Here is a 19484-nt window from a genome sequence, read left to right as displayed (position 1 = left end):
AATCTGACTTAATATAATAATTGACAAATATAATTTGTCAGTCTGGTAGGTGTGAAATTATGCCATTGTGCATTTCTGCATTTCCTTGATACTATCAAGCATATTTTCAGTTATTCATGAGGGATTTTTCTTCCCTCTCTGTTAAATGAACGTTTTTATCCATTTTTGAGTTATTTTTATGTTTCATAATAATTTATAAGATTTCATTGCATTTTAATTTCTAGGACATTATCTATACATTTCAACATGTGTCTTGAAAGAATTTTATCCTAGTTTATGCAACTTTTCACTTCTTATGACTCTATTGATAACTAATATCCTTCCTGTTGTAGATGAATTTATCAACTCTTAACCTTATTGGGTTTGTGAATTTTTAAATCAATTTAAGAAATCTTTTCCTCCAAGTTTGTAAAAATAGACTTCTATGCTGCTTTCTGAAAGTTCTTAATCCATCTGGAATCAGTTTTTGCATATGCTTTGAAATAGGGATCCAATTTTATGTTTTTGTCATGAATAATTAATTTTACCAGACCCAGTTATTGAATAAGGTATTTACCAGTAGTAATGCCTACGTTGTCATAGATCAGTTTTCCACGAATGCAGGTTTCTTCCCAGCTGGCTATGCTACTTAAATCAATACTACATTATCTTTATTACTATGGTTTCATTTTGCAAATCTCAATCAGAGGCAGTGCAAGCACCGGACTCTGAACCTAACTCTTGACCTTCTTCAGGCGTCTCTTAGCTATGTACTGGGCCCATTTTAACTACCTGTGAATTTTTAGAATTGGTTTGTCAAATTCCACAAAAACTTTAGTAGGGATTTTTATAATTTGTCTAAATATTTTAATCAACTTGAAGAGTCTTTCAACTCAAGAATAATATATAACTTCCATTTATTTAGGTCTTTTTACATGTCTGCCAATAAAATTTCATAGTTTTTCATGTAAGTGTCTGGACATCTGTATTAGACTTATTCCAAGATGCTTTATAATTTTGTTGCTATTATACTCAATTTTTTAAAGTTGCATTTTCTAACCAGACCTTCCTGTTGTATAGAACACAACTTACTTTTGAATATTAATTTTTGTATTCCACAACCTTGCTAAATTCTTATATTAATTCTAATAATTTATTTATATCATCTCTTAGAATTTTTACAAATCACATCACCTGCAAATAATGGTGGTTTTGTTTATCCCTTTCCAATAATTATGCTTTTTCTTTCTTTCTTCTTAAAAATATTCTTGTTATTTATTTGACAGAGAGAGACACAGCAAGAGAGGGAACACAGGAGGGGGAGTGGGAGAGGGAGAAACAGGGTTCCCACTGAGCAGGGAGACTGATGCAGGGCTCAATCCCAGGAACCTGGGATCAAGACCTGAGCTGAAGGCTGACGCCTAACGACTGAGGCACCCAGGTGCCCCTGATCTGTGTTTTCTATTTTTCTGCTAACTTTGGGCTGTTTGTTCTAACCATTCTGACAGATGTGAGGCAATATCTCATTGTGGTTTTGATTTGTATTTCCCTGATGATTAATGGTGTTGGACATCTTTTCATGTCTCCATTGGCCATCCATATGTCTTCTTTGGAAATATATCTATTTGGGTCCTCTGCTCATTTTTTAATGGGATTATTTGGATTTTTATGGTGTTAAGTTGTTTAATATTTTGGGTATTACTATTTGTATTGCTTTGTATATTTTGAATATTACTGTTACTGGACATATCATTTGCAGATATCTTCTATTATTCAGTAGGCTGCCTTCTTATTTTGTTGATGGTTTCCTTTGCTGTGTCAAAGCTTTTTACTTTGATGTAATCTCAATAGTTTTATTTTTGCTGTTTCCCTCAACTAAGGAGATATATCTACGAAAATGTTTTACTGCTGATAAGAAAGAAAGTACTACCTGTGTTTTCTTTTAGGAGTTTTATGGTTTCAAGTCTCACATTTAGGTCTTTAAACCATTTTGAGTTTATTTTTGTGCATGGTATAAGAAAGTGGTCCAGTTTCATTCCTTTACCTGTAGCTGTCAGGTTTTCCCAGCACTATTTGTTGAAGAGATTATCCTTTCTGCATTGTATATTTTAGCATCCTTTGTCAAAAATAATTGACCATAAAAGCATATGTTTATTTCTAGGCTGTGTGTTCTATTGCTCCGTGTGTCTATTTTTGTGCCAGTACCATACCGTATTGATTACTACAGCTTTGTAGTATATCTTGAAATCTAGAATTGTGATACCTCCAGCTTTGCTCTTCTATCTCAAGATTGCTTTGCATATTTGGAGTCTTTTGTGGTTCCACACAAATTTTAGGATTGTTCTAGTTCTGTGGAAAACATTGTTGGTATTTTGATGGTGATTCCACTAAGTCTGTAGATTGCTTTGGGTAGTGTAGACATTTTAACAATATTGGTTCTCCCAATCCATGAATAGGGACTACCTTTCCATGTATTTGTGTCCTCTTCAATCTCTTTCAACAGTGTTTTACGGTTTTCAGAGCATAGGTCTTTCCCCTCCTTGGTTAAGTTTATTCCTAGATACTTTATTATTTTTGGTGTAATTAGAAATGGGATTATTTTCTTAAATTTTCTTTCTGCTGTCTCATTATTACTGTTTAGAAGTGCAACAGATTTCTGTATATTAATTTTGTATCCTGAAATTTTACTGAACTCATTTATCAGGTCTAGTACTTTTTGGTGGAGTCTTTAGGGTTTACTATATGTAGTGTCATATCATCTGGAAATATTGACAATTTTACTTCTTCTTTGCTGATTTGTATGCCTTTGATCTCTTTTTCTTGTCTGATTGTTGTGCCCAGGACTTCTAGTACTCTGTTGAATAAAAGCAATGAGAGTGGACATCTTTGTCTTATTCCTGACCTTAGAGGGAAAGCTTTCAGTTTTTCACCATTGAGTATGATGTTAGCTATGGGTTTGTCATAAATGGCCTTTATTATGTTCCCTCTACATCTACTTTGTTGAGAGCTTTTATCATAAATGAATATTATGCTTTGTCAAATGCTTTTTCTGTATCAGTTGAGATGATGATATGGTTTTTATCATTTCTCTTGTTAATGTGATATGTAATGTTGATTGATTTGTGAATACTGAGCCACCCTTGCATCCCAGGATAAATTCCACTTGATCGTGGTGAATAATTTTTTAAATGTATTGTTGGATTTGTTAGTTGAAAATTTTTACATCTGTGAGCAGAGATATTGGCCTGTAGTTCTCTTTTGCTTTATCTGCTTTGGTATCAGGGCAGTGCTGGCCTCGAATGCATTTGGACACTTTTCTTCCTTTTCTATTTTTTGGAATAGTTTGAGAAAAATAGCTGTTAGTTCTTTAAATATTTGGTAGAATTTACGTGTGAAGCTATCTGTCCTGGACTTTTGTCTTTTGGGAGTTTTTTTGATTACAGATTCAATTTCAGTGTAGTAAATTGGTCTGTCAAAATTGTCTATTTCTTCTTGATTCAGTTTTGGAAAGGTTATGTTTTTTGGAATTTGTCCATTCCTTCTAGGTTGTCCAATTTGTTGGCATGTAATTTTTCATAATATTCTTACAATTCTTTGTATTTCTTTGATACTGGTTGTTAATTCTCTTCCTATATTTCTGATTTTCAGTTCTCTCTCTCTCTCTCCTTCTCTCTCCCTCCGTGTGTGTGTGTATGTCTGTCTGTCTCTTCTTTTGATGACTCCAGCTAAAGGCTTATCAATTTGGTTGATCTGTTCAAAGAACCAACTCCTGGTTTTACTGATCTATTCTATTGGTTTTTTAGTCTTGATTTTATTTATTTCTGCTATAATCTTTATTATTTTCTTTCTTCTACTGGCTTTGTGCTTTGTACTTCTTTTTCTAGGTCCTTTAGGTGCAAGGTTAGCATGTTTATTCGGCATCTTTCTTATTTTTTGAGTTAGGTCTGTTAGAACAGATTTTGCTTCATCCCAAAGATTTTGGACCATTATATTCTCATTTTTATTTGTCTTCTTATATTTGTTAATTTCCTCCTTGATTTATTTATTGAACCATTTATTGTTCAGTAGTATATTACTTAGCTTCCATGTATTTGTGTCCTTTCTGGATTTTTTTCTTGTGATTCATTTCTAGTTTCATACATACCACTGTGATCAGGAAAAACGCACGGTATGATTTCAGTCTTTTTTAATTTATTGGGACTTGATTTGCTGTCTAACATGTGATCTATTTTGTATAATGTGCAATAGGCTCTTGAAAAGAATGGGTATTCTACTGTTTTGGAATGGAATGTTCTGAACATCTGTTAGATCCATCTGGTTTAATGTGTCATTCAAAGCCACTATTTTCTTGTTGCTTTTCTGTCTCTGTGATCTACCCATGGATGTAAGTGAGGTGTCAGGGTCTCCTTCTGTTCCTGTGTTACTGTCAGTTTCTTCCTTTATGTCTGTTAATAGTTGCTTTCTGTACTTAGGTGCTTTCATATTGGGTGCATAAATATTAACAATTGTTATGTCCTCTTTTTGCATTGTATCCTCTATCACGATGCCATGTCCTTCTTTCTCTCTTGTTAGTCTTTTTTTTCTTTTTTAAGATTTTACTTATTTATTTGACACAGAGAAAGAGATTGAACAAGTACAAACAGGGAGAGCAGCAGGCAGAGGGAGAGGAAGATGCAAACTCCCTGTCAAGCAGAGACCCCAACTCGGGGATCGATCCCAGGACCCTGGGATCGTGGCCTGAGCCAAAGGGAGACACTTAACTGACTGAGCCACCCAGGCGCCCCTTGTTAGTCTTTGTTTTAAAGTTTATTTTGTTTGATGTAAGTACTGCCTCCTCAGCTTTCTTTTTCCATTTGCATGATAAATGTTTTTCCATCCCTCCACTTTCAGTCTGCATGTGTCTAGACGTCTAAAGTGAGTCTACTGTAAGCAGTATATAGATACATCTTACCTTTTTATCTTTTCAGTCCCCCTATGTCTTTTGACACCAATGATTGGAGCACTTACTTTTTTTTTTACATTTAAAGTAACTATTGATAAGTGTGTACTTACTGCCAGCTTTTACTTATTTTGTCGTTGTTCTTGTAGTTCCTCTTGGTTCCTTCCTTTTTCTTTTGCTCAATCCCCCTGTTGTTTGATGGCTTTCTTTAGCGATATGCCTGGATCCCATTCTCTTCATTTGTGTGTCTATTAAAGGTTTTTGATTTGCGGTCGCCACCATTACGTTCGCCATTACCAGGCACTTCAGGGATGTCTCCTGTGTGGGTCGTGTGTGCCCGACTGTTGTGGCTGAGCCACATTTGCCTTCAGTCCAGTCAGCTGCATTGGCCCACTTTTGCCTTTTGTGGGTGTACCCAGCGGGACTTAGTCCCCATGCTGTCCCTTGTCCCTTAGGACCAATCTGGAGCCACTGTGGGCTTGCAGTTTGGTAGTTTCAGAAGTCAGAGTGGATGCCTGCCCTCAGCTGTGGTCTCACCAACCTACAGGGCACCCACCCTGCCTTGTCCCAAGAGGCCTTCATCGGTGGGTGGATCTGGCAGTTAGACCAGCTGCCTGCCTCCTTTCCATTCGCTAGGGCTGCTCCCTCACCAGCCTGCAGGGTGCTCTCCCTGTCTGTCCCTTGGGAGGCTCTTGTTGGTGGGTGAACTTGACAGTGAGACTCAAAGTTTGCCCCCAGTCTTTTTGCGGGTGCTGCAGTCACACTGAACTGCAGGGCTCTCTCTTCCTGTGCTGCCCCTGAGAGTGTTTTGTTGGTAAATGGAGGCACAGTCAGAATGAATGCCTTCCCCCAGTATGTGTGCTGGCGCTGCAGTGACGGTGACCGGTAGGGCACTCATTCTACACGGCCAACTACAAGGTCCAGCTGGGACTATGGGAACATGTGTGTGTGTGTTGGGGGGTGGGCTATTATCTTCCCCTCTCCCCAAGAGCAGAGTCACTTTGGAGAGCCACTTGTCCCTGCCAAGACTACTTTTGCAAGGTGTGTTGGGGCAGGGGCCACTTTGAAGGGACACCTGCCAAGTGGGGTGGGTGGGATGGGGTGGAGACTCAGAAGAGCGTGGAGACAGAGCACGCAGTGAAGCAACATATGTGGATTGTGTTTGGTGGTGCAGTGGGGGGGGGGGGGGGCGGAGATATGGTGCCTACCAGCTCTTTTGTTCTTGGAGAAGTCTCCTGAAGATCCTCCCTGCCCCTCCAGCACACATTCGGAGGTTAGTAAATAAATCTACACCTCAGTAATAAATCTACCATATACCTCAGGCCCTTTCCAAATTGCTGCCCCTAGGTTGTATCGTGGCTGGGTTATTTATTATACTGGCTCTTTAAGGGTGGGGATTCCCTTTCCTATTGTCCTTTGGCTCTCCTGGAGCTAAGCCCCCTGATTTTTATAGTATTCAGAGGTAAGCCCTGCTGATTGTAAAAATTCATGAAATTGAGCCCCACTGGTTTTTAGAGCCAAATGTCATGGGTCCTTGTCTTCCCAGTTTGGGTGCCCCATACCAGGGGTGCCGGGTGTGGAGTCGGAAGCTCTTGCTTCTCTATGCTTGTGGTCCTTCCTCTTTGTGGTTAACCTCTCCAAAGTGTTGGCTCCCAACTACGTTTCTGCCCCTCCTAACCTTTCGATGTGGCCTCCCCTCTGTGATTAACTGTGGAATGCATGTTCTGCCAGTCTTTGGGTCATTTTCTATGTTAGTTACACTCATGTGGCTGTTATCTCAGTGTGTCTGTGGGATGTAGTGAGCTCGGGATCCTCTGACTCTGCCATCTTTCCAAGAACTCGACATCTCTTTATGTTGTGTATCCGTTATCAGATTATTGTAGCTAGAACTGTTTTTGATAATTTTGTCCTTTAACCTTTGTACTAATGGTAAGTGACTAACACACCACCTTGTTAAGATTTTAACTTATCCAGAATATCACTATATACTTACCTTTATTAGTGTGTTATGTATTTTCATAGTTTCTTTTTACTTCTTAGAGGCCTTTTATTTCAGCTTGGAGAACTCCTTTCAGTATTTCTTATAAAGCAAGTCTAGTGGTGATAAACTCCCTCAACTTTTATTTGTTTGGGAAAGTCTTTATCTTGCCTTCATTTCTGAAGGGAAGATTCACTGGGCAGGTGTTCTTGGTTAGCAGTTTTTCCTTTTAGCACTTTGAATATATCATCTCCTACTTTCCTGACACATAAAGTTTCTGCTGAGAAATGCACTGTTCAGCTAAGGGGCATTCCTTTGTAGGAGAGGATTTTGTTTTTTCTCCTGCTGCTTTAAATTCTGTTTTTGTCTTTGGTTTTAGACAGTTTTATTATAATGGTTATGGAGACCAAAATTTTCGATTAAAATTTTGGGTGACAGCCTTATGAACTTGAATATCAAATCTTTTCCTACTTTTGGGAAGTTGTCAGCCATTTTATCTTTAGATTTCTTCTCTTCCTTTCTGAGACCCCAGTGATGCATAGATTGTTTCTCTTAATGGTATCTTATAGGTCTCACAGGCTTTGGTCATTCATTTTTATTATTATTATTATTATTTTATTTTCTGAACTGGGTAATTGCAAATAATCTGCCTTTGAGTTCACTGATTCTTTCTTCTATTTGGTCCAGTCCATAGTTGGGGCTCTCTTGCAAATTCTTCAGTGTGGTCAGTGTATTCCTTAGCTCCAAAATTTCTGGGTTTGGTTTTGTTTTGTTTTATGTTTTCTATCTTTGAACTTCTCCTTTTGTTCTTCTACTGTTTTTCTGATTCCATTAAATTGTTGATCTTTGTTCTCTTGTAACTCTCTGGACATCTTTAGACCTGTGGTTTTTTGTTTTTTTTTTTAATTCCTTTTTAGGGTACTTATATCCATTTTGGGGATCCATTACTGGAATTTACTGTGTTCCTTTGGTGGTGTCAGGATAACCTGATTCTTGATGTTCCCTTTAGCCTCACATAAGTATCTACATATTTGAAGAAGCAGTCACCTCTTCCAAACTTTGGGAGACTGATTTTGCTAAGGAAAACCTTCACCCCAGGATAGAGCATATTATGACCCCAGGTCTCATGAGGTAAGGCACGACAGGGGCATGTGGCATCTTTGGCTTCTGGGAGACATGATGTCTTATTAGCTCAGGCCAGTGGGGTCCATAGCATCAGCAACTGTGTGGTAGTTGGTGAGTGCGGTATAGTCTCCATAGTCACTGCAAGGGCTGGTAGGGTTCTCAGCAGCAACTCCAGCTCCGGGGACTAGGGACCAGAGCAGGAAGTGCTAGTGACCCAAGCCAGTGGTGTGCACATACTCAGCTGTGGGGGCCTGCTGTAGTTTTTTGTGTACTAGCAGGGGTCAGTTTCAGACATGCACATCGTGTTGAGGGCAAGGGCCAGGTGAATGCAGGCACGTTAGCAGCTGTAGAAGCCCTGACCGTCCATGTGCTCTCCTGTGGCTGTGGTGTCTCACCATAGATGCTGGCACAGTAGTGGAGGCCAGTGAGAGGAGACAGGGCCAGGTCTGGGCTCACAAACAGCATTGAGAGCCTTGACCATTGGGATGCATTCCAACAGCTGCAGGGCTTACCACAGACGCGCTCACGGTAGCAGAACAAGTAATGGAAGTAGGGTTGGGGGGCCTACAGCACATTTGGAGAAGCTAGCCCCAGGCACCCACAAGGGGTGGAGTTCGAGGCTGCCTCTTCACTAGCACAGCTGCAGAGGCAGGGGGTAGGTGCCTGTGTGGATCCCATTCTCTGGCACACGTGAGGGAAAGGGAATGGGAAGGGACACAGGCAGCTGGGATCTGCAAATGCAAAAACCTGTGGGTTAAAAACCAGTGAAATCTGCAGGGGTCCATGATAGCTGTACTGATCACTGGTTTCTTCTGTGGGGAAAGTTGCCAGGTCCTCTGTAAAGAGCAAGTCACCGGGAACCCTGGTCGCTGATACTGGGTGGCCCCTGCCCTTCTTCCTTGTTCCTCGTCATCTCTATACATCTCAGCTCTGTTGGTCCCTGGGTGGGTGAAACCAAAGCAGGTTCTTCACGCAATACCCAGAAAGACTGGAGAAGCTGGTCCCTCTCCCTTTCCTGGGGAGGGGAACTCTCTGGCCAGTGAGTTACCTCTTGGCACTGAGCAGTGTCAGGTTGGTGGATGGGGGGATAGGGACAAAATGAAGCATTCTTTCTTCCTTTTTTCTGCAGTTGTTCTCAGGTTTTTGTTCCACTATGTTGAAGTTTCTTAAGTTGACTTTTTTTTTTAAAGATTTTATTTATTTATTTGATAGACAGAGATCACAAGTAGGCAGAGGCAGGCAGAGAGAGAGGGGGGGAAAGCAGGCTCCCCGCTGAGCAGAGAACCCTATGTGGGGCTTGATCATGACCTGAGTCGAAGGCAGAGGCTTTAACCCACTGAGCCACCCAGGCGCCCCTCTTAAGTTGACTCTTAAGCACTCCAGAACTGTTTATAGATAGCTGTCTAATTGTTGGTTTTGTGAGGGACAGAGGCCAGCTTCTCCTACTGCTCCATGTTGGTGACATCAGCTTCTCCTATTTCTATAATGATCCTTTCCCAGTTTCTTTCTTTGGCTTTTTATAATGTCTCCTTACCTTAAATGTCAGCACCACTCAGGTTTCTTTCCTTGGCCCCCTTCTAACGTTACACTTAAGTCTGTGCACCAACTCAAGAAAGCCAAGCAAATGATAAAAGATCCAACAGCAAGTTGCTTATCTTCCATGGGAATCAGGTTATTACTTTAACATCAGCTGATACTATCACTCTACAAGGTTACTTTTTACAAAAAGCTTTTTAGTCTTAATACAAAATAAGACCTTTCTCATGTCAGTACAGTTATCCTTTTGCCTTTAAATATTCCTTTACAGATAGATAGATAACTTAGTGACGCACTTCTGTTCTTACTTCCTGCACCTCTGACAAGTAGCATAACACAGGGCAGACATACCAGCCCTGGAACTATGGAACTTTTTGATCAACTTAGTACCTTGTGAACTCTTAGCACATTTGCCTTTGTAGATTTATAATACTTGTTTTCATTTTTTTCTAAAATCAGATTGAACATATGAAATATTGTTTTCTTTTTCTTTTTTTTAAGATTTTATTTATTTATTTGACAGAGAGAGAGATCACAAGCAGGCAGAGAGGCAGGCAGAGAGAGAGGAGGAAGCAGGCTCCCTGTGGAGCAGAGAGCCTGATGCGGGGCTCGATCCCAGGACCCTGAGATCATGACCTGAGCCGAAGGCAGTGGCTTAATCCACTGAGCCACCCAGGCGCCCCGAAATATTGTTTTCTTTATATGGTCCCAGACACTCACCTCATCCATATTTACTGACTCCCAAAATATTTTCATTTGTTTTATATATAATAATGTCCTGGGCACTGTGCATCAATTAGCCAATAAAAGGACGTAGTCCTGAAGCATTGACTTTTAGAGATTATATGATTAAAAAAATAGACATCTTTAAATGAAAAAAAATATCACTTTCTAAAAAACATGCAACTTAACATACAAATCAATGTCCCTTTCAGAAAATTTATATTGCAAGGCAGATTAATAAATGATTTGCATTGCTAATTAATGAATTTGTATTTGGCATAAGTTACAGCATGTAAACACTATGGGTTTTCTTGGGCAAAATGATCATGTCACATTTTTAAAGATTTATACTTGTGCGACTTTGGCTATATGAACTCGTGGTTTTGTTAAGACAGCATGCAGATTCAAGCCTCTAAGCCCTTTGACATGTGAGAACCAATAGTTATGTTTAATTATAGATATATGTAGCTTTTTAAACATTTAATATTTAACTGTTTATCTGTACTAGAATATAAGGAAGGTATTGAAGGACTTAGAAACATGTATATTGAAAATGGAATATTCAAACTAATATTTAGTGTGCTGTTTACTAAAATATGATTCCTCTTTTTCTCCAACAGAAATTTCTTCCACAATTTAACCCAGGTAAAACATTTTTTAAAAATTTTATATATCCTTCGTATATCCACTACTATATTATTTCAATACTTCTAATCATTCATGCTTCCCACAAGAAGAATTTTCCAAACTAATTTTCAACAAAAGAAGCTTAGAGTGCAGTGATACTTCAGATATGGTTTGAGGACCCCTAGAGCTCCACAGACCTTTTCAGGAGATCCATGAGGTCTACCGTTTTCCAACTACATATCTGTGTGAGGATAGATTTTCTCCAGATGCTTCCACCAAAACAACATACACCAACAGCTTGAATTGAGAACACAGATGATAATTCAGCTGTCTTCTATTAAATATAAAACCATTTTTCTAATTTTTTGTTTTGTAAAATAGTTATTTTTCATAAAAATATATATCATGTTAACATTTATAGGTTTATTTTGGCTTTTAAAAAAAGTACCTTCCAATCTTCTCAGTTTTAATTTGTACATGGTAGCATGGTAAATACTGACAGATCTAACCCACATAAAACAAAGACTCCATGAGACTTTCAATAATTTTTAAGGCTATGAAAGGGTCTTGAGATCGAAAAGTTCTAAAATCTGATCTGGAGACTCTTACCTATAGGAAGCAAACTGAGGGATGTTGGAAGGGAGGTGGGTGGGAGGATGGGGTAATTGCCTGATGGGCATTAAGAATGTGATGTGGGTATGATAACAGTGATGTGATGAGCACTAAGTGTTATACACAACTGATTACTTATTAAACTCTACATATGAAACTAATGATGTACTCTATGTTGGCTAATTGAATTTAAATTAAAAAAAAAAAATCTGGTCCAAGGGTGGAAGCTGGCAGTGGAGTAGGAGGACCCCAGGCTTGTCTCTTTCCATAAATACAACTAGAGAGTATCAAATTATCCTAAATACACCAGAAGTTGACCTGAAGACTGGCAGAATAAACTATACAACTATAGGTAGAGAAGTCACACTGAAGAAGTTAGGAAGTACAGAGATGCAGTTTGGGAGAGAAAGAGATCATGGCCACTGTGGAAGGGAGGGAAGGGTGAGAGCTAGACTAGCACACAGGGGAGCACATGGGAAAAATGAATCCCATACCTGTTGGCTTGGAAAGTAAGGAGAGCTGAATATTGTGAGTTCTTGCAACCAGCAGGGATTAAAGCCTAGAGTTTTAAAAGTCAGTGAACTTGACTGGGATACAGCCCAGACAGTGCTTCACTGTGCTTGGGAAGAAGCCTGACAAACAACTAGCTGACACACAGCATGGAGACAGTGATGGAGCACCTGCAGCACACACTGGGTGTGAGTCCCAGAGAGGCAGCACTCATGGAGAGACACCTCTGGGAACAAAGGAATTGGCCAAAACCATTTCCCTATCCTGACCCTCAGTATAAGCACAGGGCCACCTGCAGGAACCAGTGCAGTGCCGACATTTGCTAACTTACTTGTGTATATAAAACCCTAACCTCCACCCACACTCCAGTGAAACCACCCATCTGAAACGTGCTTGCCCAGTCCCAGTGCAGCAGGCCATCTCCCCCAGAAGACTGCCCAAACCCCTGCTCCCACCATACTTCCCACTGTGGGAGTTTTATCAAGCCTCTGTTCTGCCAGCAGTGGCAACAAGTCTCATTTCACAAACAGACCAAAGCACACCTAGTTAAAACATGCCACATTAAGTCCAGGGACCAAACACTGCCTGCAACAGGCAGAGAGACTCTGCAGATAACTGGCCTGAAGGATAAAGCAGCCAGAATGAAACAACGGAGTACATGTAGCACATATTGGAGACATTCCCAGAAGTGCCAGGCCCTGGGGAACAAGGGACATTACATGGCAGGGCACTACAGGACTTCTTCTTCATAAGGCCATTACCATCAAGAATAGGAGACATAGCTAATGTTTCTAACTCAGAGAAACAGGCTCAGAGATGTAGACAAAATGAGAAGACAGAGAAATTTATCCCAAATGAAAGAACAGGACAATGCCACAGCCAGAGAGCTAAGTGAAACAGATATAAGTAACATGCTTTGGTAGAGAATTTAAAGCATTGATCTTAAGGATATTCACTGGACCTCAGAAGAGTTGAAGACATGAGTGAGACCCTTAACACAGAGATAAGGAACAACATAGAAGAGAGAGAGGGCATGATAAAATGAGAAACATGCTTCATGGAATGAACAGAGGTTAGAAGAAGGAGAGGAATGAATTAGTAACCCAGAAGACAGAATGATGGAAAGTAATCAAGGTGAACATAAGAGATAAAAAAGAATTATGCAAAACAAGAATAGAGTTAAGGAATTCAGTGACTCAATAAAACATAGTAACATTCATATAATAGGAGTCCCAGGAGAAGAGAGAAAATGGATCAGAAAATTTATTTGGAGAAATACTAGCTGAAAACATCCCTAATCTGCAGAAGGAAACAGATATCCAGTTCCGGGAGACACAGAGAACCCCCATCAAAATCAACAAAAGCAGACACACACCAATACATATTGTAATTAAGCTGGCAAAATATAGTGATAAAGAAAAAATTTTTAAAGCAGCAAGACAAAAAAAGACAGTAACTTACCAGGGAAAATCCATAAGGCTAGCAGGAAATTTTTCAGCAGAAACATTCCAAGCCAGAAGGAAGTGGCAATGGGAAAAATCTGCAGCTGAGAATACTCTTATCCAGCAAGGTTATCTTTCAGAAAAGGAGAAGAGATAGTTTCCCAGACAAACAAATACTAAAGGAGTTCATGACCACTAAACCAGCACTGCAAGAAATATTAAGGAGGACACTTTGAATGGAAAGGAAAGGCCAAAAGTGACAGAATAAATGTAGGAATCACAAAACCAGTAAAAATGAATATTTCAGTAAAAAGTCAAGGAATTCACAAAATTGAAGTATGTGAAATATAACAACATATATCTAAAATGTGGGGAAGAGAGTAAAGAATGGGTTCAAACTTTAATGCCATGAACTTAACATAGACTCTTACATGAAGAAGAGGTTATATACAAACCTAATGGAAACCACAAATCAAAAACCACTAATAAATTTACAAAGAATAAATAGAAAGAAATCTATACATACCACTAAAAAAATCAGCAAATCATGAGAAAGGGAAAGGAGAGGATCAGAGAAAATCTTCAGAAACAATCACAAAGCAGATAATAAAATGATAATAAATTAATATCTATCAATAATTATTTTGAATGTAAATTGACTAAATGCAAAGATGTAGGGGTGACAGAATATATAAAAAACCAACACCCGGGGCGCCTGGGTGGCTCAGCGGGTTAAAGCCTCTGCCTTCAGCTCAGGTCATGATCCCAGGGTCCTGGGATCGAGCCCCGCATTGGGCTCTCTGCTTAGCGGGGAGCCTGCTTCCTCCTCTCTCTCTCTCTGCCTGCCTCTCTGCCTACTTGTAATCTCTATCTGTCAAATAAATAAATCTTTAAAAAAAAAAAAAAAAAAAAACCAACACCCAACTACATGCTGCCTACAAAAGACTCATTTCACACCTAAATATAAGTACCAATCCTTATATTGGACAAAATGGACTTTAGAACAAAGAGTGTAACAAGAGACGAAGGACACTACATAATAATAAGGAGGACAATCCAACAAGAAATATAACAATTATAAATATGTATACATCCAACACAGAAGCATCCAAATACGTAAAACAGTTAATAACAAACCTAAAGGAACTAATTGATAATACATTAATAGTAGGAGACTTTAACACCCACTTACATCAATGGACAGATCATGTAAACAGAAAATCAACAAGGCAACAATGGCTTTGCATGGTACATGGAGCCAGATGGACCTAACAGATATATTGAAAGTATTCCATTCTAAAATAGTGATTGAAAATTTACTATAAAGACAGTAAAATAATAATAACTATCATAATAAGTAAACCTCCTGGTATAATGAAGCCTCCATAAAGCCCCAAGAGGACAGGGTTCAGAGGGCTTCCCAGTTGGTGATCATATGGATAGTCAGAGTGAACACCAAGAGAGGACATGGAAACTCCTCCGCCTTTTCCCATGCCTTGCCCTCTGCATCTTTTCCATCTGGCTGTTCTTAAGTTACATCCTTTTATAATAAGCCAGTAATCTATGAACTTCTCTTCAACTTCTGGATCATCCCTGACTCCTGCATCTAGGGAGATGTTGAAGAGAACTCTTGACCAAGAGCCTGAATGAGTAAGGAATTCCCCAAAGAGAAGCTAAAGACAAGGCCATTGCTTTGGCTTCCTGATTCTTCCCTCAGCTGAACTGGGAAGTCATTCACAAGGGAGAAGTGAAAACAGCACCTTATCTCTGGCTTCCTGTTTTTTTTATTTCCTTGCACTCCAGTATGTGGTTTCTGAGAGTGAGGAAGTAGAAGCTGGCAAAACTATTGTCTGAGTTACAGCCTCGGAGCCATTCAGCTGAAGCACACAGAAGTGACCTGGCAACACTTCAAGGTTTCAGCCACAGGCCCTGCCATGGAAGCACGACGCAGGATACTGATTCCCCCTGCCTCTTGCTGTTATTCCCATCCCAGGGAGTTGCTGTCTGCTGCCCTCTGCCCAGCCCCCCAGTAGGTACCTCAGCAACAAAGTCCAGGGGCAGACACAGGCCCACAACATGCATTTATGTACATAATTTTAAAATTAACATAATTTAGCGACGACGTGGATGGAACTAGAGGGTATCATGCTTAGTGAAATAAGTCAATCGGAGAAAGACAACTATCATATGATCTCCCTGATATGAGGACATGGAGATGCAACATGGGGGGTTAGGGGGGTAGGAGAAGAATAAATTAAACAAGATGGTATTGGGAGGGAGACAAACCATAAATGACTCTTAATCTCACAAAACAAACTGGGGGTTGCTGGAGGGAGGGAGGGTTGGGAGAGGGGGAGGGGGTTATGGACATTGGGGAGGGTATGTGGTATGGTGAGTGCTGTGAAGTGTGTAAACCTGGTGATTCACAGACCTGTACCCCTGGGGATAAAAATACATTATATGTTTATAAAAAAAAAAAAAAAAGGAAAGAAAGGATGAATACCCAACTTTTGTAGCAACATGGACGGGACTGGAAGTGATTATGCTGAGTGAAATAAGTCAAGCAGAGAGAGTCAAGTATCATATGGTTTCACTTATTTGTGGAGCATAACAAATGACATGGAGGACATTGGGAGATGGAGAGGAGAAGGGAGTTGGGGGAAATTGGAAGGGGAGGCGAACCATAAGAGACTATGGAGTCTGAAAAACAACCTGAGGGTTTTCAAGGGGCGGGGGTGGGGGGTTGGGGGAACCAGGTGGTGGGTAATAGGGAAGGCATATATTGCATGGAGCACTGGGTGTGGTGCAAAAACAATGCTGAAAAAATAAATTAATTAATTAAAATTAACATAATTTAAACAGTACTTTTGTCCTAGCATGTGAAAAATAAATAAACAAATAAACCTTCCAATAGCAGATCAAGATAGTTGAATGAGTCCATGTGTCCATGTGCACCCTTAATCCCAAATCCAGCTGATGTTATAGAATTTCTTATTAAAGCTATAATTGGAACAGTGAAAAAAAAAGCAAGAGAGTGTTTATCATTGGATAATTTTAATATAGGAAATAGAGGGAAAATTCTAGAAGTAGAATACATATTACAGACCCAAATAATACAGAATAACCTCCATCTCACTCAGAACAAAGAAATGCCTTTAGAAAATATGTGTGGAGAATGCCAGTCTATACATTTACATCAACATAGGCGCATTTGTGTCAGAAATAAAGAATCTAAAGCCAGAGTTACAACGTTGACTTTGGAACTATGAGTGTTAGAAGATAAGCCCTGCTAGATAGGGGTGATGTTTTATTGTATGTATGGGGATAGACAATGAAGGCCTCCAACCTATGAGAGAAGGAGGAGCTAAAACTAGTCTCCCTACATTTCACTAGGGTTTATAAAATATCTGTAAAGTGTGAAAGAGTAAAGTTCCACTCACAGGCTTAGTGTAATTCCAAAGAAATGATATATCCTCTGGGGGCTATAAATGCATTAGGAGTTAGCTACATGAAGTGTCACGTGGATGTTCAAGTTCAGTAGCCCAAGAGTGTGAAGAACATAAAGCCAAGTAATAAACACAAAATGCAAGCAGTGAAATACATAGGGTCCAGACAGAGGTGACTGCAAAACTCATTTCCATAACCCAGAGCATATAAGATTCTCATAGAAGACAGTCCCTCTGAAAATAACCTCAAAGTAAAAGGTATAAACCAGGGCCCCCTGGGTTTCGGCTGGGGTCATAATCTCAGGGTTCTGGGATTGGAGCCCGCATCTGGCTCTCTGCTCAGCGGGGAGCCTGCTTCCCTTCCTCTTCCTCTGCCTGTCTCTCTGCCTACTTGTGATCTCTGTTGAATAAATAAATAAAATCTTAAAAAAAAATGTATAAACCACAAAAACAGTCTGGAATAGACACATAAAAATCAAGAAAGTTCATACTATTGAAAGCTAGAAATGAGAACCATCTGAAAGACTACTAAATCCATATTTGAAGTATTCAAAGAGATAAAAGAAGGAATTGAAATAAAAAGCAATTATACAGCATCCAGAAATTGAAAAACCTCTCACCAAAATGTCTTGAAATGAAAAATAGGCAACTGAAAATAAAAATTCAGTGACAATTTCAATAAAAGACCAGATATAGTTGAGAAAGTTGCAGAATTAGTAATTTGGAATAGGAATCATGAAGAATGCAGTGCATAAAAGTGAAGATATGAAAAATATCCAAAGAGTTAAAAGACATAGACTGAGACAGTTTATTATACATGTAATAGGAATTCCAAAAAGGGAATAAAATGAATTGGACATAATACTGAAAGAGAGGATTATGAAGGATTCTTCACAATTGAAGACATGAGTATTCAGACTGAAAAACTAAAATGCAGGATGTAGTAAATAATGATGAACAAATGAACTATATAATATGCTAATAAATTTAAATAAGCATTGATAATCAAAACTTTTCAGTAATGATTTTTTTAAACAAAATAAAATGAAAAAGCTAGCCAACAAAACAGTGGAAAATGAAGGGGGATTTGGGTTTAAATTTGTTTAAGGTCCTTATAAGCATTCAGAATAGGGATACTGGATTAACTTTAGCCTACATTAAATATGCATGTAAAAATGTAAGATTGATTACAATGGCAAAGGACTGAGAATGAATGTTTATTAGTAGGTTACTATTTCATTATGATTCCTCCATAATTTGGAATAATAAGCAGTGGAAAAATTAATGAGAATATGTAAAGATCTCTAATATAAAACTTTAAGTGAAGAATACAATGTTTGAAAACATGTGTTTAGCATACTTCACTTATATAAAAAATCACATCTTAATTAGTCATGCACAAAAATTTTACAGAAATATAAATAAGAAAACTTACTAATAGTAGATCCTTGTTGGGTGCGGTGGGCTTGTGGGGATTGAGTGATGGAGTACAGAATGGGAGAGACAATTTCAACTTTAGTTTTAATTTGTTTTTAACTATGTGAATAAATTGTCTATTTGAGAAAAAAATTAACAAGAAAGAAAAAAACTAGATCTACATCTATTGAAATGACCATGGCATATAAGTAACAAAAGCAAGTTAGAAATAACATGCATCGTGTGATTTCATTTTTGTAGAAAGTGCAGGGGTGAGGGGTTGCTGTGTCTAATTATGATTGTAGAGAAAGAGATTTATACACATTCATACAGAGTTTTAACATTGGTTACCTCAAGAGTATAGACAGATCTTAACTCTTCCTTCATAGGTCTTTGGTTTGTTCCACTTGTTACACACACACACACACACACACACACAGATCGCTTTTGATATTTTTAATGGGATAATCACAATTTTTTAAGTAAATAAAAACATTTTTATGGTTGTGTTTTGCCACAACTAAAAATGAAATCTGCCCAAAATGTAAGGAAACACAAACGTTTTTTATTTCATAGGTTATGGTTGTATGGATATATGATCCAGAAAATGCGGACCCTGAAGAGTTGCTATGGACTGCCCAGGAACCATCACTAGTAGGTGGAAACATTATTATTATCATAAATTTAAAAATATGCTATCCTTCGGATAATCTATTTTAAGCATTTCAGAACTAACTACATGCATCTTAATTGTCCAGTATCCTTCGCCATCGTAGAGATTTTGTGCTAATGCTCAATCACCGCAATTACAGATCTTTCTCTTGAATTCTATTGAGCATTGTCTGTAATTTCTATGAACTGCATTATTCATGAAGATGCTAACATTCAAAGTGCTTTAAAGATGTTCCTTGTGCATCTATCTTAAAATCATCCTCCAATATCTGTCCAGTCGGTTAGTGAATCCTTTACCACTTGGAGACTAGTGAATTTCCTAAAGGTGCAGCACAGCGGATAAATACGGATGGTTTTCAATTTATGGTGGCTTGACTTGTGGTTTTTCATCTTAACCATAGCAGTGATATGCATTCTATAGAAACTCTATCCTGAGCTTGGGTCTTTTCCCCAGGCTAGCGGGCTAGCAATATGTGGTG

At 38.8% G+C, this 19484-nt stretch overlaps 1 protein-coding gene and 1 long non-coding RNA gene across 2 annotated transcripts in view; one reads left to right on the top strand and one right to left on the bottom strand.

Moving 5' to 3' along the window:
* The window catches only part of CATSPERE (catsper channel auxiliary subunit epsilon), a 147748-nt gene that overhangs the window by 24716 nt on the left and 103548 nt on the right, over positions 1-19484 (top strand). Inside the window, exons 6-7 of the mRNA XM_045983515.1 lie at positions 10901-10925; positions 18910-18987. Coding sequence (XP_045839471.1) covers positions 10901-10925; positions 18910-18987 — 103 coding nt within the window. The remainder of the gene's footprint in view (positions 1-10900; positions 10926-18909; positions 18988-19484) is intronic.
* LOC123928385 overlaps positions 1-19484 on the bottom strand; it is a 51129-nt gene that overhangs the window by 17803 nt on the left and 13842 nt on the right. The gene's annotated exons all lie outside the window — the stretch shown is intronic.

Source organism: Meles meles, chromosome 17 (assembly GCF_922984935.1).
Source record: "Meles meles chromosome 17, mMelMel3.1 paternal haplotype, whole genome shotgun sequence".
Taxonomy (NCBI): Eukaryota; Metazoa; Chordata; class Mammalia; order Carnivora; family Mustelidae; genus Meles; species Meles meles.
This window is presented reverse-complemented; position numbering and strand designations above follow the sequence as displayed.